The following is a 25,460-nucleotide window of genomic DNA, read 5'->3' on the forward strand; positions in this document are numbered from 1 at the left end:
GATTACTCTACCCAGCAAAGATCTCATTCAGATTTTATTGAGAAATCAAAAGCTTTACAGAAAGCAAAAGCTAAGAGAATTCAGCACTACCAAACCAGCTCTACAACAAATGCTAAAGGAACTTCTCTAAGTAGGAAACACAAGACAAGAAAAGGACCTACAAAAACAAACCCAAAACAATTAAGAAAATGGTAATAGGAACATACATATCGATAATTACCTTAAACGTGAATGGATTAAATGCTCCAACGAAAAGACACAGGCTTGCTGAACAGATACAAAAACAGGACCCATATATATGCTGTCTACAACAGAGCCACTTCAGACCTAGGGACACATGCAGACTGAAAGTGAGGGGATGGAAAAAGATATTCCATGCAAATGGAAATCAAAAGAAAGCTGGAGTAGCAATACTCATATCAGATAAAATAGACTTTAAAATAAAGAATGTTACAAGAGACAAGGAAGGACACTACATAATGATCAGGGATCAATCCAAGAAGAAGATATAACAATTATAAATATATATGCACCCAACATAGGAGCACCTCAATACATAAGGCAACTGCTAACAGCTATAAAAGAGGAAATCAGAAGTAACACAATAATAGTGGGGGATTTTAACACCTCACTTACACCAATGGACAGATCATCCACACAGAAAATTAATAAGGAAACACAAGCTTTAAATGACACAAAAGACCAGATAGATTTAATTGATATTTATAGGACATTCCATCCAAAAACAGCAGATTACAGTTTCTTCTCAAATGCACACGGAACATTCTCCAAGACAGATCACATCTTGGGTCACAAATCAAGCCTCAGTAAATTTAAGAAAATTGAAATCATATCAAGCATCTTTTCTGACCACAACACTATGAGATTAGAAATCAATTACAGGGGGGCTTCCCTGCTGGCACAGTGGTTGAGAGTCCGCCTGCCGATGCAGGAGACACGGGTTCATGCCCCGGTCCGGGAAGATCCCACATGCCACAGAGCGGCTAGGCCTGTGAGCCATGGCTGCTGAGCCTGCATTTCTGGAGCCTGTGCTCCGCAACGGGAGAGGCCACAACAGTGAGAGGCCCGCATACCGCAAAGAAAAAAAAAAAAAAAAAAAAAAGAAATCAATTACAGGGAAAAAAACGTAAAAAAACACAAACACATGGAGGCTAAACAATACATTACTAAACAACCAAGAGATCACTGAAGAAATCAAAGAGGAAATCAAAAACTACGTAGAGACAGATGACAATGAAAACAGGACAATCCAAAACCTATGGGATGCAGCAAAAGCAGTTCTACGAAGGAAGTTTATAGCAATACAATCCTACCTCAAGAAACAAAAAACATCTCAGATAAACAACCTACCTTACACCTAAAGGAACTAGAGAAAGAAGAACAAACAAAACCCAAAGTTAGTAGAAGGAAAGAAATCATAAAGATCAGAGCGGAAATAAATGAAATAGAAACAAAGAAGACAATAGCAAAAATCATTCAAACTAAAAGCTGGTTCTTTGAGAAGATAAACAAAATCGATAAATCATTAGCCAGACTCATCAAGAAAAAGAGGGTGAGGACTCAAATCAATAAAATTACAAATGAAAAAGGAGAAGTTACAACAGACACCGCAGAGATACAAAACATCCTAAGAGATGACTACAAGCAACTCTATGCCAATAAAATGGACAGTCTGAAGAAATGGACAAATTCTTAGAAAGGTATAACCTTCCAAGACTGAATCAGGAAGAAATAGAAAATATGAACAGACCAATCACAAGGAATGAAATTGAAACTGTGATTAAAACTCTTCCAACAAACAAAAGTCCAGGACCAGATGGCTTCACAGGTGAATTCTATCAAACATTTAGAGAAGAGCTAACACCAATGCTTCTCAAACGCTTCCAAAAAATTGCAGAGGAAGGAACACTCCCAAGCTCATTCTATGAGGCCACCATCACCCTGATACCAAAACCAGACAAAGATACTACAAAAAAAAATTACAGACCAATATCACTGATGAACATAGATGCAAAAATCCTCAACAAAATACTAGCAAACAGAATCCAACAACACGTTAAAAGGATCATACACAATGATCAAGTGGGATTTATCCCAGGGATGCAAGGATTCTTCAATATATGCAAATCAATCAATGTGATACACCATATAAACAAACTGAAGAATAAAAACCATATGATCATCTCAATAGATGCAGAAAAAGCTTTTGACAAAATTCAACACCCATTTATGATAAAAACCCTCCAGAAAGTGGGCATAGAGGGAACTTACCTCAACATAATAAAGGCCATATATGACAAACCCACAGCAAACATCATTCTCAATGGTGAAAAACTGAAAACATTTCCTCTAAGATCAGGAATGAGACAAGGATGTCCACTCTCTCCACTATTATTCAACATAGTTTTGGAAGCCTTAGCGACGGCAATTAGAAAAGAAAAAGAAATTAAAGGAATATAAATTGGAAAAGACGAAGTAAAACTGTCACTGTTTACAGATGACATGATACTATACATAGAGAATCCTAAAGATGCCACCCGAAAACTACTAGAGCTAATCAATGAATTTGGTAAAGTTTCAAGATACAAAATTAATGCACAGAAATCTCTTGCATTCCTATACACTAATGATGAAAAATCTGAAAGAGAAATTAAGGAAACACTCCCATTTACCATTGCAACAAAAAGAATAAAATACCTAGGAATAAACCTACCTAGGGAGACAAAAGACCTGTATGCAGAAAACTATAAGACACGGCTGAAAGAAATTAAATATGATACAAACAGATGGAGAGGTATACCATGTTCTTGGATTGGAAGAATCAATATTGTGGAAATGACTATACTAACCAAAGCAATCTACAGATTCAATGCAATCCCTAAATTACCAATGGCATATTTTACAGAACTAGAACAAAAAAATCTTAAAATTTGTATGGAGACACAAAAGACCCCAAATAGCCAAAGCAGTCTTGAGGGAAAAAAATGGAGCCGGAGGAATCAGACTCCCTGACTTCAGACTATACTACAAAGCTACAGTCATCAAGACAATATGGTACTGGCACAAAAACATAAATATAGATCAATGGAACAGGATAGAAAGCCCAGAGATAAACCCACGCACCTATGGTCAACTAATCTATGACAAAAGAGGCAAGGATATACAATGGAGAAAAGACAGTCTCTTCAGTAAGTGGTGCTGGGAAAACTGTACAGCTACATGTAAAAGAATGAAATTAGAACACTCCCTAACACCATACACAAAAATAAACTCAAAATGGATTAGAGACCTAAATGTAAGACCAGACACTATAAACCTCTTAGACGAAAACATAGGAAGAACATTCCTTGACATAAATCACAGCAAGATCTTTTTTTATCCACCTCCTAGAACAATGGAAATAAAACCAAAAATAAACCAATGGAACCTAATGAAATTTAAAAGCTATTGCAAAGCAAAGGAAACTACAAACAAGATGAAAGGACAACCCTCAGAATGGGAGAAAATATTTGCAAACTAATCAACGGACAAAAGATTAATCTCCAAAATATATAAACAGCTCACGTAGCTCAATATTAAAAAAACAAACAACCCAATCCAAAAATGGGCAGAAGATCTAAATAGACATTTCACCAAAGAAGACATACAGATGCCCAAAAAGCACATGAAAATCTGCTCAACGCCACTAATTATCAGAGGAACACAAATCAAAACTACAATGAGGTATCACCTCACACCAGTTAGAATGGGCATCATCAGAAAATCTACAAACAACAAATGCTGGAGAGGGTGTGGAGAAAAGGGAAACCTCCTGCACTGTTGGTGGGAATGTAAATTGATACAGCCACTATGGAGAACAGTATGGAGGTTCCTTAAAATACTAAAAATAGAACTACCATATGACCCAGCAATCCCACTACTGGGCATATACCCTGAGAAAACCATAATTCAAAAAGAGTTATGTACCACCATGTTCACTGCAGCTCTGTTTACAATAGCCAGCTCATGGAAGCAACCTAAATGCCTATCGAGAGACGAATGGATAAAGAACATGTGGTACATATATATACAATGGAATATTACTCAGCCATAAAAAGGAATGAAATTGAGTCATTTGTAGAGACATGGATGGATCTAGAGACTGTCATACGGAGTGAAGTAAGTCAGAAAGAGAAAAACGAATATCGTATATTAACGCATATATGTGGAACCTAGAAAAATGGTACAGATGAACTGGTTTGTAAGGCAGAAACTGAGACACAGATGCAGAGAACAAACATATGGACACTAAGGGGGGAAAGTGGTGGCGGGGGGGTGATGAATTGGGAGATTGGGATTGACATGTATACACTGATATGTATAAAATGGATAACTAATAAGAACCTGCTGTTTAAAAAAATTAATTTAATTTAATTTAAAAAAAAACAAAAAGAAATCACTTTTAACTTCATCTCCAGCCAAGACAAGACCTGGACTTAATTAATTGATATCTTTTGGGGCAATTACGTGAGATGTTATTTAGTGTACGCTTTTATGGCATTTAAAATTTTACAACTTATAAAAGGTTTGGTCGCACTGTCCCATACAGTAGCCAATGGCCACATGTGGCTACTGAGCACTTGTAATGTGGCTAATCCACATTGGGATGTGCTGTTGTGTAAAATACACGCTGAATTTAAAAGACTTAGAACACAAAAAAGACTGTAAAATATCGTGTAATTTTTTATACTGATTACATATTGAAATAATATATTTGAAATGTGGGGTTACATAAAATATATTATTAAAGTTAATATCAACCATTTCTTTTTACTTTTTAATACAGCTACTAGAAAATTTTGAATTATAAATGTGGCTCACAGTTGTGGCTCATAGTACAATATATTTCTATTTCACAGCACTGCTGGAGACACTCACATGGTTTGTTTCCTAAGTGGATTCTTTGGTGAGCAGTGAGGTTTCTCTTGCAGTTGAAGCATTTCCCACAATCTATACAACAGTATGTTTTCTTATTCACATGGATCCTCTTATGACCATGCAGTGCAGATTCATGAATGAGTGTTTTGTGACAGATATCACATGTGTATGGTTTCTCTCCTGTGTAGATCCTCTGGTGAAGACAGAGGCCCCAACACTGCATGAAGCCTGTTCTCTAAGATTCTCTTTCCTGTGTGTGTTCTCTGCTGGATGTCAAACAGGTTCAGCTTTTCTCACATACTCTGCATTGGTATTGTGTCAATTCTACTTTGCCTTCATCAAAAATATGGCTAGTTAATTCCACTGTGACTCAATAGAAATTAAAAAGTAAATTTTTTAAAAAATTGGAATGACGTGCAGTTGTCTTAGGAAGGTCGGATGGCATGATATCTCCTTGGGAACCAATGTACTGTCTTATTTTCTTTCTTCAAGACTGCTCAGATTCTTCTGAGAACCTTCTCTGTTGACACCCTGAGCTTCTAGAATCCTCCTCCTCTAAGGCTTAGGAAGAAGATACCTCAGCATCCAATCTTTTAGAATAATTTCCTTCATTGCAATCCTTCACACCATTCACTTTTACAGAATGAGAACCATTCTGTAGCTAAGGATCCCAGACTTTAAGGAATGCTACCTTCCAGTATATGCCCCAGCTGTTCACAACTCTGCACACTTTCCTTTACAGAGATCTGAAGAGCCTTCAGCATGGAAACTGTAACTGCTCTATCACCAATTTATCAAGAACCTATTCCTGGGTGTGAATGTCCGACCTCAGTCACAGGCCTCAGTGCTGCTGTCTTGCTTTTTGAAAGTTAGTCTCCAGGATGACACAAAACCCTACGGCTCTGGCCCAGGTCTATGCCTAGATTTTTATACAAGACCATGAAATCTGAGGTCTGTAGCTATATTTAGTAGATAACTTCTAATCATCACTGAATCAGTGAGCAGTTCCATATTCCAGTATCCGACTGAGACCTATCAGAGGAGTCTGCCCTGGTTTACCTTGGTGAGAGGGTCACTACATGTTCAGAAGTCTCCTTGCGGGCCTCCCTGCTGGCGCAGTGGTTGGGAGTCCGCCTGCCGATGCAGGGGATACAGGTTCGTGCCCCGGTCCGGGGGGATCCCATATGCCGCGGAGCGGCTGGGCCCGTGAGCCATGGCCGCTGAGCCTGCGCATCCGGAGCCTGTGCTCCGCAACGGGAGAGGCCACAACAGTGAGAAGCCCGCATAACGCAAAAAAAAAAAAAAAAAAAAAAAAGAAGAAGTCTCCTTGCCTCTTGTCTGCAATGTTTACACAACGGGTAATCAACTTTAAAGTCTGATTTAAGCTAAAATTACTCCATTTATGTATGGTTGAAATGGAAGAAGTCCAAGCCTCACCTGGTAACTTCATAAGGCCACTCTCTGGACCTAATGATTAGTTTAAAGGGTACTCATTTTAGATGATCGATTTTGACTGAATTTCTGACTGAATTTCTTCCAAGAAATACGGTTTCATTAAATAATCCCTTTTTGCATGTAAAACTATATTGGCTTTCCTTATCTAATGATTTATTTGTCACATGACTAGAGTTTTACAGAAGACAAATAACAGACTTATGATTTTAACCAATTTGGGTCACCTACCCCTTTATGAAAGCACTAGAATCCCAGAGAAAAGCACATACATCCTATGTGCATTTAATTCCAGGGAGTTCCCAGAACCACTGAGGCTGGTAAATTAACTCCAGTTTTTTAACCTGTAAGTTACATCTTGTTTTATTTGTGGATCCAGACTTTACTGTGTGGATAACTGAGTCCATACTATATTTTAAGCAAGAGTGTAACATGAATAGATTATAATTTTTGAAAGATGATGGCGTTAATCAAATCACATGTAGATCCATTCAAATGGTAACACATTGCCTTAAATTCAATTATTTTAGAATAATTTCTTAAATTATTTAAATATTTCAAGTGGGCTGAGAGGGATGGTTTCAGATTTGTATTTAAATCCCTGCTTTAATTCTAATTAGCTAGGGAATGTTGGGCAAGCCACTTGATGTCCAGAAGCCTCAACATCCTCACCTGTACAAGAGAATCATAATAATAAGCCCACCTCTGTGTTGCTTTAAAGAATAAATAATAATATATCTGTAAAGTACCTGGTTATTTTTTCAATAAATTGTGATAATCTAATATGGTAACTGTACCATAAAGATTATGATGCTTTTCCCTTTGTAAGGTTATGTAAACAGAAGTTTCAGAGTTCGTGAATGCTAAAACCTAGAATGTTCCTAAAACTAACTAAACAGTTAAGTCCTAAATGCCTAAATCCTAGCATTTTCCATCTTTCTTCACAAAACCCTCTTTTTATTGTTTTCAAGCCATTGTTACTCTGAATCTGAGACCTGCTCTTACAAAATTAAAAATTTTTATATGAAATCTGTATAATTGCAGAAAGAGGCTACAAGAGTTTGAATAGTGCTAAAAATCAAAATAATAAAGTAGAAGAAAACATAACCTTTAGAGAAGCAAAAATCAAAGAAAGGATAGAAGAAAAATTCACTAGACCTAAGTCTTTAAACTGAAAGGCTAGGCAAGATGACTGAAAAAATTTCTGACATTTCCCAAATCCATAGGTAAAGAGAAAATCCTATGAACTTTAAGTTATAAAATAAAATCTATAAAATAAAGAATATTAGATTGACATCATTTCTAATTTGGCATCAGAATTCTCATCTGCAACACTAAATGAAGCAATGTATATGGAATTATGAGAGAAAGGTTTATATAACTTAATAAATCTAACCCCCCTCCCAAAAAAGACTAAGAATAATGTATGAAGACAAAAGAAATATTTTTCAGACAGAGTACTCTGAAAAATTTTCTTCAAGAGGTTCTCTAGTTAAAAGATAATGCAGAATGATTGCACAACTTTGTAAATATACCAAAAACCACTGAATTGCACACTTTAAAAGAATAGTTTTAATATGTGAATTATATCTCAATAAAGCTATTATTTTTTTAAGATAAAGCATAAGAAAGAACTGAAGTGGTAGAAAGATATAGCCTACAAAGAACTTGTTCAGAATGAATACCAGAAGAATTTACAATCAAGACTTTAACATTTTTCAAATGTCACTATAAAGTTTAAAGCAATTGTTAAGAGAGGTTTTGGAGGGGAAAAGTAAAAAAAGAGAGAAAAAAAAGACAATCTGTCATAAAAATTCCAGATCACTTTAGCAAATTTAGTGGGGAGGGTTTTCAGGGGAAAGAAAACATAAAATTAAGATAAGAGATAACCTGAGATGAAATATTTATAACACATATGACAAAGGGTTAATATACATAAAACAAAAAAAGCTACAAAATAAGGCAGATCATATGATAGAAAAATGAGCAGAGATATAGATACGCAGATCACAGAAGAGGACGATTCATAATATCCAGTGTTAATGAGTGAATGGGGAATAAGCATTTTCAGGTTAAGCATACATTCATTCAGACTTTATGGAGGGCAATTTAGCAGTGTCCATAAAAATTCTAAATGAACAGCCTTTTTCCTATAAATTGCATTTGTAAGAACCTATCATATAGAAATACCCTTACATATGCCCAAAAGAAGATCTTACAAGGCATCTGTTATCTTAAAGAAATGGAAGAAGAAAACTACGTTTGCCAATAGAGAAATATTTAAAATATGACACAATCATATTATAGAATAGTCTTCAGCTATTAATAAAGATGCAAACAGATCTATGAAAAGATGTCCAACACATATTAAGTGGGAAAAAAAAGCAAGTTTTAGAACAATATACATATGAATAAGATATCCAATTTTAAAACACATGGAATGTATAGGCTTATAAATACTTTTTTATACATCTAGATATGGGGCTCCAATTTCACTGGAATTAGCTGGTCCCTGATTCCACGTGCCTGGATCTGATTCCAGATCACCCTAGCTTTGCCTATACTCCAGAGGAAACCAAGGCCAATACTTGGAGAAACCTCTGAGCCACTCTACTCTCCCTGAGCCTTTCCAGACTGTCACTTCCTAGTTTCCACCAGGGCCCAACAGGAAAGTGAATTTTTTAAAAAGAAGAAAAGAAAGAGAAAATGGTAAAAAGGAGAAATTTTACCACTTACTACTTTCACTACCTGCAAGTGCCATTGTTCGAGCTTTCAAAAATGTATGCACTACTTTTATTTTTTTATTAGTGAAAAAAAGGAAGAAAAAAGATTTATAATCTCAAGGTGAGGAAGGACCACTGAACACAAAAAGAAGATTAAACCTGATCTCCTAGATATACAGTATGAGCAGAAATTTAAGTAAATAATGAAATAACCACCGTGTCTTTTATTTAGAACCTGCCTTCAGTCACAGTTTAGCACAGACACAAAAACATGTTAACTCGAGGAAGTAGACTTCTGAGAACATTTTCAGGATCTGGAATTAGCCCTTAGACAAGCAGGCTAGCTGTGTTTGAAGTACACAGGTACCCAGAAAGTTATTTAACAAATCAAAGTGAAGACTTTTAACCAAGGTGGAGGAGATCTGATTAGATATTATGACTAACTTGTTCATAGTATAATATGTTTGAGGGATGTCGTTACCAAAAAAAGGCATATCCAACTGTCTAGTGGATAGTCCCTCTTCAGTGTCTCAATTGTGCCTCAAATTCAGCATATTCAAAACCAAACTTATGTTCTTCCCATTTACCTGGTCTTCTAATGTTTCCTATCTACCTGGCAGAGAAGCCAGAAATCAAGGAGTCACCTTTGATATATCCCTTTCAGTGATCCTCATATTCAATCTACCTCAAATGCTTCCCTCCCTAAATATCTCACAAATCCATCTATTTCCCTTCATCTCTAGGAAGCAACTATCATCCCTCACCTGAACTACAGTAACAGCCACCTAAAATCATCTCCCTGTACCTCTCTATTTGCCTATCCAAAACCCAGCACTTTTAATGTTATGTTCACACTGCAGCCAGAGTGGTCTTTTTGAAACCACTGATACTCAGCATATAAAAACACTTCAGTAGATTTCCCCTGTACTCAGGATAAAGACCCAAATCCTGTAGATCAGCCATCATGAATGTCTGATGGCTGAATTGTCTGACCCCTACTTCTCTTCCCAGCCTCATCTCAAACCACTCTCCTCTTGCTCTTGAAATTTTTCAGGCCTTGCTAACTAATCATCTTCCCTCCCACCACAGTGACCTGGCACATGCTACTTCCTGTAACTGGAAAATTCTACCCTCTCCTATTTGCCTAGAAAAGTTTTATTCATTCCTCAGTCTCATGTCAAGTGTCACTTCATCAGCGAAGCCTTCCTTGTCCTCCATGACAAGGTCAAACTCCCACATTAAAGGCACTCTCAGCACAGTGTTCTTGTTTGAATGTAGTTTAATATATAATTGTGTGACTATGTGATTATGTCAATCTCTCTCTTTAAATGAAAAGCATCATGAGTCCAATGACTATGTCTGCTTTCCTCACCATGATCTCACAGCACCTAGTAGAGGTATACAGGAGATATTCAATAAGTGTTTAATTAGTAGATGGATAGATGGATGGATGGAAGACAGCTAAGGTACTGTCTTGCTTAGATACAGAGGTGACCTTTGAAGGTAATTTCTAGTTCTATAATTATGTGATTTTACATATGCACACTGAAATTACAGTATCATATATTTATTATTATAAAGTTTGTTATTTAGTTTATTACTAAATAAGCTAATATGAATGATATTACTAGTTGTGCTTATAGTCCTCTCTCTCTGAGATTGTACATTTAGCAAATGAGGGAATTGTAAATACTGGGAAGATAAAGTTAAGATAATACCCTTTACATTATCAAGCAATGAAATAATCCTGTTATCTTTGACAATGACTCTCCATCCACTCAATCTCTCCTCCCTCTATCCCATTTTAATCTTTTTTTTTGGGGGGGCTGTGCTGCATGACATTCGGGATCTTAGTTCCCCTACCAGGGATCAAACCTGTGCCCCCTGCAGTAGAAGCGCAGATCTTAACCACTGGACCTCTAGGGAAGTGCCCACTCCTCCCTCGATCCCAGTCAGAAACACAGATAGAATATCATCACCTGTACTTAAGTACAATTATGTTTTCAAAGCTAGAGCTGAGCTGAGAGGCTGAGAGATAACTATTTCCAGAGTCACGGCTTTACCCCAAGTTCAATCTTCAGTAATAATGTCCCAGTCTCCTCTCTGTTTTGAGAATTACCACTCCTTGTCCATTCATATGGTTACTACAGAAAGGATCCCAGCATACGAATATTCACACAATGAAGACACAGCCTGCAGAGGGTTAAATTGTCGTTCCCCTCAACCCCGGAAAAAAAAAAAGTACCTAAATCCTAATCCCTGGTTCCTGTGCATGTGACTTTATTTGGAAATAAGGTCTTTACAGATATAACTAAGGATCTTAAGATGAGATCATCCTGGGTGGGCCTTAAATCCAATGACTGGTATCCTTATCAGAGAAAGGAGAGAAGAGATTTGAAACACAGAGAAGAAGGTCATGAAAAGACAGAGGTGGAAATTGCAATTACGCAGACACAAGCCAAAGAACGTCAACGGTTGCCAGCAGCCACCAGAAGCTAGGAAAGAGGCATGGAACTGACTCTCCCAGCCTCCAGAAGGAACCAATCCTGCTGACACCTTGGTTTTGGGCTTCTGGCCTTCAGAATTGTGGAATAATAAACTTCTGTTGCTTTAAGTTTGTAGTCATTTGTTACAGCAGCCCTAGAAAACTAATACACAGCCCCTGGCAGAACCGACTGGTCCAGGAGTGAACATCTCACACATGCTGGTCCTTGGAAATCTGTGATTGTGGCCAAGAAATTCAAACCTCAGTCTGGCTATCTCTTATGGATAAGAGATGTTAACCCAGGAGCAGGTGGTGCCCTGTAGACTAGGAAGCAGAGAAGTCAGTTTGCAGCAAGAGAGAAGAGACACACAGCCTATATCCAATTTGTTTCTGAGGCCCAGGTACATCCCTGTTCTTAAGTCCTGTGGGACACCCCTTTAGCAAAAAAATTAAAATCACCCTTTTATGCTCAAACGAGTTCAAGTGGGTTTCTGTAACTCATAGCCCACAGAGTCCTGTCACACTCAAGAACCTTCTGCCAAAAGTCCTTTAGTAAAGATCGGCTGGAACAAGTCCTTCCTTGGGTAGCTGCCAAAACAAGCTGAACTGACTCAAGAACCCTCTAAGAGGGAGCAAAGGAAACTTCAGGCCTGAGCTACAAGCGCAGTGACAAGAAACAATGCAAAAAAAAAGGTGGGAATATTAAAAAAGAATATATATATATATATATATATATATATATATATATATATATATACATATATAAAACTGAATCACTTTGCTGTACACCTGAAACTAACACAACATTGTAAATCAACTGTATTTCAAAAAAAAAATGTAAGCTCAATTTTCACTGGCATAAGAGCCAAACCCAGATCTCATCATAAGGAGTGTGGGTCAATAATGATGCTGAATATTCCAGAGAAAAAGAAAAGAAAAAAAATTTTGGTCAAGCTGTACAAACTATACTAATTAAAACCACCCAGAAAAATTGCTCTTCACTAGGTAAATACAGCACAATTACTACTGTGCATACGAATACCATATCTCAGGTTTCCTTTGGGGTTTATTTGATTACAGCATTAAATACTGCTCATGTATGCTCGGTCTCCTTTTGAAAAGACTACAATTAATGCTTGGTTCTTTAGTTTCAAAATATTCTAAATATGAGGTGCAAGGAAGTACCCATACTAATTTTTTGACAAGGGATGAGAATAACAAAAGTTTGCATTGAAGAGAATTATACAAACATCCCAAAAGAGGGCATCCTGTGAGGATGCCAAAAGAGGGTATCATGTGAGCAAATGGTACAAATGTAGCCAAGTCTCTTTTTAACTAGAAAGGGTAAGTGGTCAGTTTTAAGTACAGTAAGTCACCAGCAAATAAGAGAATGTTAAACACTAGATTAATGATCAAGTCATTTCCTAAATTTATAATAAAATTATATGAGAAAAGAGAGGCAAAGCCAGGAAGAAAGGGAGGAAATAAAAAAACAGTTCTGTGGAACCCATGGTTGACCCATAAATGACAAAAAATAATGTTTCTTTCAAAAAAATCTAAGAGATATAATGCCATTGAGTTTTTGCTTGGGAAAGTTCTAAGTACCAGAAAACAGCCTGATTTCTTCTGAAGCACTTTTCCATTATAAAAGTAACATGTATTTCAGTAATCACTTTTCTTAAATCACCTAAAAACACCTTAGCATAAATACATGACTCTTACAATGGAATATTTTGTGACAAACAAAGCCTTCAACCAGATCAGTTAACTTAAAAAGAAATAGGGCAGAATGTCCTAGATGAGAAAAGTGGCTAGAATTACTTTTCTGGTTATGAGCTACAAGTTGAGAGAGATTCTGTAATTTTAGAGAAAGAAAAAGGATTCGAAAAAAGGAAAAGAGAACATCTGAAAACAAGCTAAAAGGCTTACGGAATACTTAAAAGACAAGATGAGGAAACAGACATGGTCCAAGAATTCTGTCATTGTCAGATAAGAGTTAAAATTAAATGAGTAATGATACCAATGTAGATGTAAACCCTGAAACCATCTCAAATTCATGAAAAATTCTCTGACTCCCTGGCTGCAAATGAAAGCATGCTAACTAAGACTGTCTTCCTCAAACTTTGGGGAAACCTCATAAAGCCATCCTTCTTTGGTTCTTCTTCTCCTGCCAAATAAAATAAAGAGAAAGAAGCTGAACAGTACAGAAAAGCTTCAATAATACAAGGTATGAATACAGCGTCTCCTTGGTTGCTAACCGTTTCCTACATGATAACAAAGCAATTAAGTGTTCCAAGGAACAGGGTCATCGACAAAAGAAAAGACCCTAAGAGATAAGAATTTTCTCATGAAATTACCCTAAATCTTAACTGCAAATAGTTCTCAAAGTCATTTTTAATCTAACTGGACCCTCATCAATCCATGATCAAAAAGACTCACTGGATCCAGCAGCTTTAGCCGGGACCCATTATGGGCATTTATTAATATCCTATTTGAGATTTATTAAAAAGTAGCCTTTAGGAATCTCAGAAAATAGACTTTAATCTCTCACACCCTGATACATTTTTTCCCCCAAATACATAAATTGCAGGTCCCTTCCCTGCTTGAAAGCACAAAAGGAACACAAATGAAGTGCTAGTTTATCTAGAGCATAACCGTCCTACCAAACACATTTTTTGAAAGAATGGGTGGCGGGTCGGGGAAGCAGCTGAACTGAAATTACAGGCTGTCATGACATCTCAGTATCGAAAACTAAATACCTGGTTCCACAGGAGAGTACTGTTTTTATTCACAATCCCGTTACTAAGCAACTATAACAATGGCTGCATGAGCTTTCTAGAAGCTAGTGCAGTTAAGGGAGGGGGCGGGGATCTAAGGAAAGAAAAATGAGGAAACTCCTTGCTTTGGGAATCTTTATCATAGGATAAACTCAATGTAAAAACAAAACCAAAAACAATCTAAACTTAAAACAAGCAGTTCCTTAAAGGATAAGAAAATGACATGCTACTATATATATCACTCACCCTAATTTTATTTAATTTCAAAATTTGCATTTAACTGGTGATAATAATTTCCTTACTGTGTTTTCTCTGTAGCCACCTTCTTTCCTTCACCCTCCCTAGGGAATAATTTTTTTTTCAAATTTCCTTACTGATTAAAAGAACATTTTCAACCTCTTAAATCCACTTCTTTGTTTACAGAAGCTATAAAAACTAGTTTACAATTGTTTCATGTTGCCTCAGCTTTGAACCGAGAACACTCTGGACATCAAACTATTCCTTTGAAGGGAACAATCTCTCAAACAGAGCCAGACACTTTCCCAGCCACTCCCTGAAGTTTAGACAACCAGAGCTTTACCAATGTCAAGTCTTATTCAAAGTTAGACTATACAATGTAGCAGGCTCTAGACCAATGTTTCTCAAATTGTGGGTTGGATTTGGGGGCGGGGGGTGGTTAAGAGGAGGCAGCTTTTCATACATGTTCCAAGGGAATTTACAAATTAGACCTGCAAAGAGCCAAGGAGCAGGTTATAAGGCTAGGAGAGAGAACCTCACTGACTTTTCCTCCATCTTTCCTTGCAGCTTTCAACATTTACTGCAATGCTGAGAAAGCTCTGGAAGCTACAACTTCTAAATATCTATTCCACAGAAGGATGCTGCTTCTCTCTCCTCTTTCCCTCTTTCTCTCTTCCTTTCTCTCCATCTCCCTCTCTCCCTCCCTTCCTGTCCCTCTCCCTCTTTCTCTCTCCCTCTGAAGAATGTTAGGATGCTAGGTAGGTAAAATGAAAAAATACAGTTTTAGACTCATTCTTCTGCATCAAAGCTGAGCAATCGTTGTGTGGCTCTGTTCCCAAGGTGCCTCTAGACTGCCATAAATCTCTATTTTAAGAAGAGAAAGCCACAGACAAGAAGAAATTTAAACACTGGAAACTGAAGATCCAAAATGTCTCAGCCAAGAACCACAGGGAAATGACAAAGTCATTTTTGTTTTTAGATCCCAAAGACAAAGATGGTTTTCTGTCTCAGAAGATTCCCTGAGGAGCATTTGGAGGAGGAGGCTGTTTGGGTCCCTGTTTTTAATTAAATTTAATTTCTTAAATTTGATTCTCATTTTGCTTTCGTTAAGGCATAAACAATACAAAGTATAGTCTCTGTAATCACTACAAACCACAAAGCTCTACTACTTGAAATAAAACAAAGGAAATTCTTCAGAAAGAATCCTTACCTCTACTGACAGCAATAAAGAAAACCAAGCACTTATGTAACACATTTCACGATCAAATTGATGCAAAAGTTAAACTGGTTAGCTTCAGAACCTACTCTGTCTACATCTCCTGTGGCTAACAATTTAGACAACATGAACACTCCAAGAAACTTTAAAAAAAGTTTTTTCAGGATCCTTCAATTGTTATAATTCCTATATTTGCTTACCATAAAATTCAAGGCTTTCTTCTATATATTGGCCATATTTCCAAAGACCCCTGAAAACGAATGGTAACCTATATGTGTAAGATTACTCATTGAAGCACTGCCTATAATTGCAAATAATTGAAAAAAATAGGGAATTGGTAAATTACGGCACATTCATACAATGGAATATTATACAGCCAGAAAAAAATAGAAAGCACTTTATGTATGGTAAGGAATGATGTCTAAGATATTTTTTTCATTGAAAAATGCAAACTAAGGAATACTATGTATAGTAGGCTACTAATTTTTTTAAGAAAAAACATGTACATATAAATTTTCAGTTACATGTACATACAGCATCTTTAGAAGGATAACAAGACCTGTTAAGAGTTCTACCTGAGGAGAAAAACTGAGATACAGAGGAAAGACAGAGAATTTGCCTCCTACGCCCTTTTGAATTTTTTACCATGTGAACATGTTGCTAATTCAAAAAATGTATTTTTTAATTTAAAAAAATCTAATGTTACTGACAAATTTTCACATACACAGATGACATGCTGATCCACTATCAGCAAAGCTTATGCTTTTCGGTTTACGATAGTGATGATGGACTTATACTGATGTGTGAAGGATATCCCACACCAGCATAATTTTCTAAAAGGACATTCTGGAGTTAAAGGTATAACCTAACTTGCTCTAATTATCCCTTAGTCAGAGACATTAGCTGGCCCCTGGCCCCTTCAGCTGCTGATACTCTTACTTTTGGATATAAACAGTACAACTAGACAATGCAAGGAGGTTCTATGTTTGTGAATTTTAAGGCATCTGAAAATATTTAGGGAGGAACTAATACTACTACCTGCATTTAAAACAAAAGGGTGAGGCAAAATCTAGGTGGCTTGCTTAAGGGCAACCAATAAGTTACAGAAAGAGAGGCACATTAAAACTTAACCTTTTAGGACTTCCCTGGTGGTACAGTGGTTAAGAATCCACCTGCCAATGCAGGGGACACGGGTTTGAGCCCTGGTCTGGGAAGGTCCCACATGCCATGGAGCAAGTAAGCCTGTGCGCCACAACTACTGAGCCTGCGCTCTAGAGCCTGCGAGCCACAGCTATTGAGCCCACATGCCACAACTACTGAAGCCCACGCGCCTATAGCCCGTGCTCTGCAACAAGAGAAGCCACCGCAATAAGAAGCCTGCACAGTGCAATGAGAAGCCCACGCAGTGCAACAAAGACCCAACACAGCCAATAAATAAATAAATAAAAACAGTTTTAAAAAAACAAAAAAAAAACTTAACCTTTTAAATGCTGCCTCAAAACTAATTTTTTAATGGATATACAATAGGATCCTTCTAAAAACATTTGTTTGAGTGTGTACGCGTGCATGCATGTGCACGTGGGCATGCACACAAAGAAAAAGACAGAAAATGAGTTAAGTTTTTAGCCATGATTGAACCTTACTTATTCAGAAAGATTTGGTCATCTACTAACTGCTGAAGAGTGTGCTAGAGACAAAAATACAGGTTAAAAATAGAAATATATTGTGAAAGAGCAAGTAGCCCAGCTTAGAAGAGGGAAGTGTCTAGGCAAGAGAGGTGACATCTGAGCTGAGCCTTGAAGGATGAAGAAGATGATATCAGAAAGAGAAGGGGAAGGAACATTCCATGCAGAGGTTCAGCATGCACAGGCTCAGGAACAGGGAACAGGTATGCACGGCTTAAAGGAGGGTTCATGGCAGAAAACGCAGGTTGAACAGAAGGTGGGAACTAGTTTGGGAAGGGCACGTATACCACACTAGAGGGCTTGGACTTATAAATGTAGATAGCAGAATATAAAGAAAAAAAATCAAAGCTCCAGAAAGATGCAAAGAGATGATGTAAGGGAACAAAATAAGATTTGTGAAGAAAGGTTAAAAGGCCAGAGGTTACTTAACCTAATAGAACTCAAGCCTAGGAAGGAACTGTCCACACATTGATGGTTACAGCTGTACTCCGTCTCCACAGAAGGCAGAAAAAAAGATTAAGTATTTAGCTCTGATGATACTACAGTAAAGGTGAGTAAGAAACATCAGGAGAACAAGTAACCCCACTGAGAAGGAGGCGGGGGCCTGGGTAAGAGTTGGGAGAAGGGGACAGAAGCTCAAATGATTTAAAGCAGGCAAAACTGAGGGCATATAGATCAAGACCATTTCTTGAAGCAAAGAGTGGCACCTCCTTTTCAGGGAGTATTTTACAAGAGATGCTCACTTCCATGGGATGGTGCAAATACAGTCTTGTTTGACCACATCAGAATGCCCATTTTATCCCCTGGGATTCCATTAACCTCAGTCTGTGAATGGAATAAATATGGTCATTCCAAACAAATTCAAAGAACATTATTTACTTGGAATAATCAGGGGAAGACATGTCTAAACCACAAAATGCATTTAAAGAAATTAGTGCTGTTATTTTCTAACGCATGCACTGATGCTAAAGGCTGACTAAGTATTGCTAATAGTGTATAAACTTTACCACTGTGGAATAATGCTTATGGGCAACCTTCTTTCTTAAAATAAGTCAGGAATTTGTACTGCAAACTGTGAGTTATAAACTACTTAGCTATTCCTTAAAAAGAGCAATGACAAAATAAGCAGAACCCCAAAACTTAAGTACAGCAAATGACCACAAATCCCCAAACTTTTAGAGCTTAAATTAGCATGTTCTCACCACATATGAAATTTCAACTGCATGACATTTTTAGGGAAAGGAAAACAACTGGCAAGTAGGATGAATGGTGACCCTTAATGGCACATGAATGAATTTTTTTCTAAAAATTTAAATCATTAACTGATCAAACATGAAGGAAAGAGCACCTGGTTGATGGAATCAGGTTGAGAATCCCATTGAGAACATAGCTGAACTCCGCAAGATCCTGAGCGACAAGGGCTACCAGACCTTCACAGCAGGCTGTTCGAACCACGACATTATCACTGCAACACTTCTCCCACAGCAAGTTCAAAGCAGGAGTCTGAAATCAAACCAGTGATTAAAACACACGTCTGATGAGCAGCAATGCATGTACACCCCCAGCCATTCATCAAAGTGTAATTCGGGGCTTCCCTGGTGGCACAGTGGTTAAGAGTCCGCCTGCCGATGCAGGGCACACGGGTTCATGTCCCGGTCCGGGAAGATCCCACATGCCGCGGAGCGGCTGGGCCTGTGAGCCCTGGCCGCTGAGGCTGCGCATCCGGAGCCTGTGCTGCGCAACGGGAGAGGCTACAGCAGTGAGAGGCCCGCGTACCGCAAAAAAAAAAAAAAAAAAAAAAAAAATGTGTAATTCGTTCACAGTAGGCTAACTTTCCTCTACAAAAACCATGTCACACCATTTGTAGAAAACACTAAAGTCAGTTTTCCAAGAGAGGTAATGGATATGTTCTGATATAGCAACTCTCTCTCATCTGGTGTCTTTGCTGCAAAATGAGGCTGGCTGCAGAAGTATGACCTGAGTTCGAGCAACACAACTACTAGGAGATCGAAACTATGACTTGGCTCCAGCACTGTGTTCTAACTGAGCCATTTAACCAGACATGAACAATACCAGCATATCAGTTAGTCTAAGTTGGACTCCAAATCATACCTATGCTTCAAGCCCTAAATGGCAGTAACATTTTCAGAAAATGTTCCTGCTCTCCTCCCACCAACCTCTATCACCCACATGCCACCCCACTGTCCCCCACAATGCCCCTGCCCCAAGTGATTGAAGCTGAATGTGGACCCAGAGGAAGGAGACAGAAGTAGGACAGGCTACGAGCAAGCTGCTGGTTCCATGACTACAAACAAAAGCCTAGAAAAAGTGTTTTGCGCAAGGAAGACTGTGACTTCTCCCCCTCACACTGTGAACCTGTCACCTTTGACAGGAAAGCACCGGAAGGACACATAGATACATATAAGTTCTTTATTTTGAAAAATCCTATAAAAACAGAGGTTCTAGCTTTTATAACTTTCTCAGGAACTCATGATCCTCCCCTCAAAAACAAAGGTTCACTACTATTTGAATGTATCGTGGGTTAAGTCCATTTAGATTTTACATGTTGTTTGGGGGATTTTTTTTTTTTTAAAGAACACAAAATGAAGCTATTTTTCCTTCCTCGTGATATAATTTATTAGGGAAACATACAATCTGGAGAAAAAAAATTAAGATTCCCCAGCTCCCATAGAATAACTAAAAGAATGAAAATCAACATTAAATTGTGCCAACTTTCCCACAGTAGCTGGCTCTGAGAGCCTCTTCAGTCTTAGAATCCCGCTAACATAACAATACAATTAACAGTCACTGAAGGGAAGAAATATTTATATTCCATTTCTTTTATTCAGAAGGAAATTGTATTCACCTGTATAGACACTACCAAAGCGTTCTAAATGTCATCACTCCACTACTAAGCCAGAATAACAAAATAAATGAATAAAAAAACTGTTGCCTCAGGTAATACTGTGCCTTCATGGAAGTAAGCATTCATTTATTAGAAGAGGAAACATTTAGTTACAGGGATTTGACATTCAGTAAATCCTGGCAGTTTAAGTAAAAACACTGGATCTTCTCAGAGTACATAATGTGATTATCGGCAGGATTAAGATCAGAATTCTCAGAAAACCTAATTTATATGACTACATACGAACACCAGATAAATGCCAGTTAGTGAAGTATGCCTCTACATTGACTTCAACATGTCAGCAGAAGCTGTAAAGAGATGTAACTTGAAGCAGCTAATAAAAAGGAATGTGAGAGAAAGGAAATCAACTTATTTCTGTTATGAAAAAAAAATCTTATTTCCATCACCTATATTCTCCATAGAGTGACCTTAGAGGACCTACTTAAGCAGAGCTTCCCATCAGCATGTCAAAATACACAACACTGGTCAACCAAAACCCAAGTGGTAAATATGTCAGTAAGCTGGCATTGCTTCAACTCTTAGCATTCAACTGTTCTATGAATGGCACAGAATTTTTCCTCCAGCTCTTCCTGTCAGGGGATGACCTTTCCAACTTAGAATGCATATTTGGGGCTATACCTAAAGCATGAGAAATCTCCTACACCCAAACAGAGCCACTATGTTCACTTTCTCCATTAAACAAAAAGATTCCCTCAGCAGTAACCCTATCAGCCTTCTCTAAAGCATGCCTACCCTCCTTCCACCCATGTTATTTTTCATTAATAGTCATAAGAATACTCCCCTTCACCCCTTCCATATCTCATTCCTGGAGTGTTGTTACAAATTTTAAAGTTTAAAAGAAAATCATGGCGGGCTTCCCTGGTGGTGCAGCGGTTGAGAATCTGCCTGCCAATGCAGGGGACACGGGTTCGAGCCCTGGTCTGGGAAGATCCCACATGCCGTGGAGCGACTGGGCCCGTGAGCCACAATTACTGAGCCTGCGCATCTGGAGTCTGTGCTCCGCAACAAGAGAGGCCGCGATAGTGAGAGGCCTACGCACCACAATGAAGAGTGGCCTCCGCTTGCCACAACTAGAGAAAGCCCTCGCACAGAAACGAAGACCCAACACAGCTATAAATAAATAAATTAAAAAAAAAAAAAAGAAAGAAAGAAAATCATGGCAAACAAACAAAAAAAGGCAAAATCATTTCTGTAGTGACTGAACTGTGAGGAAAACAAAAGAAGTGCTTATGCAGTCCAGCTAGCAGCAATATCTGAATAGAACTAAAGTACAAAGTTAAAGACAGACCTGGTTTGTGGACTGATGGATCTTTCCTGAAAAACCATTTTCCTTTAGAACTGCAGCAATAAGATGACCTGCAGCCTAAAAAAACAAACAAAATTAATGAATACATTCCCTTGGAAGTTCTCGCTCAATAGTTAATTTGAAGGTAACTAATAGCAGTACTAGTTGATAGGGTATGCCAGTCACTCCCATTCATAGAGTGTGTGCTTTGAAGAAGGCACTGTATTGGCACTCCACATACATAATCTCTTATCTTCATTAACAACCCTCAAGGTAAGCATTTTATCCTACATTTTATCCCAATAAGAAAACTATTGTTCATAGATGTTGAGAAAATTGCTGGAATTTCAGTTTAAATTGCTGTCACTTAGTATTAGAAGATAATTTGAGATTGCTTAATCCATTAAACCATGAGAAAAGTGAGAAACTCCACAATTTTTAAAATCATCTTTGCAACTAAATGAAACGCATCATTCTTCATCATGCCCTTAACGAAGATCATCATCCCCATCTTCATGATTATGGCCCACACAGATTTGAACCAACAGGTCCTCCCCTCACCACGACCATTCTCCTTCCTCTATGCTCTATGATTTAATTTTTTTATTGGTTTCTCATAGGTTTCAGCCCCTTAATAAGCTTTCAGCCTCATAAATCTCTAAAATTTTCCCATATCTTCTCTGGTCAAAAAGCCAGTAATTAAAACTAAGATTCTTATAGGAGAGCTGATTCCATAAATACATAAATGTCATTATTTACCATCACCTCAACTCCACTCTCGTAGTTTTTCAGCACCACACAGCACTGCTGTCTTCGAGCCACAGGCTAGCAACAATGACAGCCATGCTATGTATGGGTTGGGAGAAACTTTGCTACGGCAACAACTGTTCAGCCTGCCCTTGAGACCAATGTCTGAAAAGACTATGAATACCTGTCAGTGTTGCAAAGACACCCAAAAAGCTCAAATAAAAACAAAGCACCTACTCCTTCGTTTCTTTTTGTATTTCACACATTGTAATTGAATTCAGACCTCAATGCTTGATGGTCTAAGTTTTACAATACAAGTCACACATTTACATGAATTTTAAGTTTAGATCAATGAACTGTCTCTTACCTCTTTGTTAAAGGGATAGTAACAAAGAATTGAGGACCAGTGAATAGTTTCAGTTCCTGTTTACAAAATATACCATATTTCATTGAATGTAACTGGCCATCAACTGCAAGATACACCATTATTTTATGTACCACCAAGAAAGAAAAGAAGTCTGCCAACTAATTTGTGTTATACAATGCTTCTTATAATTTAAATTTTTGATTTTATATTAATGAAAGAGCTCTTTCAGACTCTTTTAGAAAATCATGGCCAACTTCATAAATGTGCAGGCAATACCAACTGTATAATGACTGCTGCCATCAATTACTAGGTACAACCCAATTTCACAGATGTTAAAATGTGAAAAAATGTGTGTGAATCAATGAAATATGGCACTAACACTGAGCAGTGGTTACAAAAGAACAATAGGAAGTATTCAGAGGACAGGGCACAATTGCAAGAACCTACTGAAACCAATATGAAACACAACAAGGACAAAAAAAAGCTACTGTTCATATTTAGAAAAAGGACTAAAAGAAAAAAGCTTAATGATAAACATCCCCCCATTGCCCACCAAATTCAATTTCTCTAATTTACCTTCCAATTTATCTCTCTAACAAATCAGAGAATATAGCCTAAATTGATTTTAAAATACAAAATCCAAGTATAAATCAGCCTATACTGCTACTTAAGTTTTCCGTAACAGAATAGTTTAAATAGATATCGTACACTAGACAATACACTTTTCACTTAATTGTAACAGTAACACAAATAGGCATTTCTTGATTTATCTATGCTAATAAAGGGACTCCAGGTACAGAAAAATAAAAACTGTGGACAGCATCCTCCAAGCATTCATCTTCTTCTTCATGGTAAGCACCTGTGCTGCACAGGATATGACTCCAACCCAGTCAGGTAGAAGGGAATCTTGCATAAGGAGTGTTCTACTCCTCATGGAAGGGTTCCCCACTACCCAGCTAAGTCAATTCCCACAGCAGGCATCTCCGAAGGTAACTGTTGAAAGTATCCAAGACGCTGTACGTTGGTAAGTCTTCAGGCAGGCTTCTGCTGGCCCCTTAGCTTTACTCTCACAAGAAAAGACGGTAGCTATTATGGTACCTTGATTAACAGGGATGCTTCTAGTTAGCTGAAGGCTAACCAGAAAATCAGTTCTGTTTTCACCCTAATAACTGAAAAGCTCTTCTAAAATAAATTATCACAATCTTCTACCTGAGTTAGCATGTAGATTCAATTTTTTAATCCAGGATATTTTACCTATTGAATGTCATTATTATAAATATCTTTATTCTTAATGTTGTACTGTGGTAGAATATACCTGTTTCAATATTAATCTCTCATATTCTGTAGATGTATAACCATTTAATTCTGTTCCTAATAATTAATTATAGACCAAAAAATATATATTCAAGGATTAATCAAGGTTTTTATCTCTAAGAAGAAAAGTATGACATAAATGAAAGCAGAGATTGGTCAATTTCAATATTTACTTTCCTATGTCATACATAAATTTTCAAATTAACTGATATAAAAGTTGTTTATTAAGATATATTTCAGCACATATAAGAATAAAAATATTTAATGTTAAAAATATAAAATTCAATTAACAATCCACCAAAAATGTTTGTTTGTTACCATGAAGCATAAACAAACAAATAAAATTACCTGTGATTGGATAAGAGAATTTGGAAATTCAAACCTTTTCCTGATATCATCTGACATTTTTACTTCTCTCACATGTACGTAAGCAGATTCTGTAATGAAAACAAAAGAATATTTGTTAGTCCGGAAACAGAGTTCAAACCAACTATTTGTCAAATAACATGAAAGTAATTCATTCCAAAGACAACAATGGACATAAAGCACAGGGCTCTGCAGAGCAATCCCTTGGCATACCCTTCCCTGTTAACAACTTCAGCCCTCAAATGCCATGACTGATAAATAAACTAAAAATGCCCAACAGTTCTTAGTTTTTCCCATTAGAGCAAACCCTGAAACAGATGAATTCACTCCACAGAAACAAACAAAAAAATCCAAAAGTTCAAGCCTAAATAACAGGATTTTAAAAGTTCAACCACAAGTTTGAAATAGAAATTAATTCTTCTGTGGATCAAAACTTCTGAGGGAGAAAGAATCAAACTTTCACAAAATTGTTTAAATTATGCCTCACTCTGGTACAAGCTTCCGTTTAATCATGAATCCAACTGTTAGTGACAAGTGTGAAGCATTGGTGAGCTTTTTCAGGAAGTACAGAAATGACCTAGAAATTCACACATCAAAACAGAACCCGTGTCTTCTAAAAGAGGAACAAGCAAGCAATTAGCACCAACTTTTAATATTTACATCACACCTCTCTGACTCCTACTGGGCTCTCAAATACAACAACAACAAAATCATGGAGAAGGGCAGGTGGCAAAGTGGAGGCACAGAACTAATAAGAAGATTTCCCAAGGATCCCAATTTATCCAATTCCCATGCAGCACTGAACCCAGCAAATTACACCACTCTAAAAAATAGGATGCTTTAGGCCACCTATTTATTACAGTATAACTTAAAAAAAAAGTTTGTCAGTACTGTTCTCTAAGTCACCTTATAAAAATAACAGGCAACAAAACCAAGCTTTCC

The 25,460-nt window shown here is 37.4% G+C and overlaps 1 protein-coding gene across 6 annotated transcripts in view; it reads right to left on the bottom strand.

The window, feature by feature from the left end:
• Positions 1-25,460, bottom strand: part of FOCAD (focadhesin) — a 313,353-nt gene that overhangs the window by 261,244 nt on the left and 26,649 nt on the right. For all 6 annotated transcript variants that reach the window (XR_009532822.1, XM_060102011.1, XM_060102014.1 and 3 more), the window contains 3 exons: positions 24,501-24,589; positions 21,728-21,802; positions 18,862-19,016 (listed from right to left, as the gene is read on the bottom strand). Coding sequence is in view for 5 of the 6 variants with exons in the window: in XM_060102011.1 (XP_059957994.1) it covers positions 18,862-19,016; positions 21,728-21,802; positions 24,501-24,557 (287 nt within the window). In the remaining variant the exon portion in view is untranslated. Of the gene's footprint in view, positions 1-18,861; positions 19,017-21,727; positions 21,803-24,500; positions 24,590-25,460 lie in introns of those variants that run through there.

The sequence above is a fragment of the Mesoplodon densirostris genome, chromosome 6 (genome assembly GCF_025265405.1).
Source record: "Mesoplodon densirostris isolate mMesDen1 chromosome 6, mMesDen1 primary haplotype, whole genome shotgun sequence".
NCBI lineage: Eukaryota > Metazoa > Chordata > Mammalia > Artiodactyla > Ziphiidae > Mesoplodon > Mesoplodon densirostris.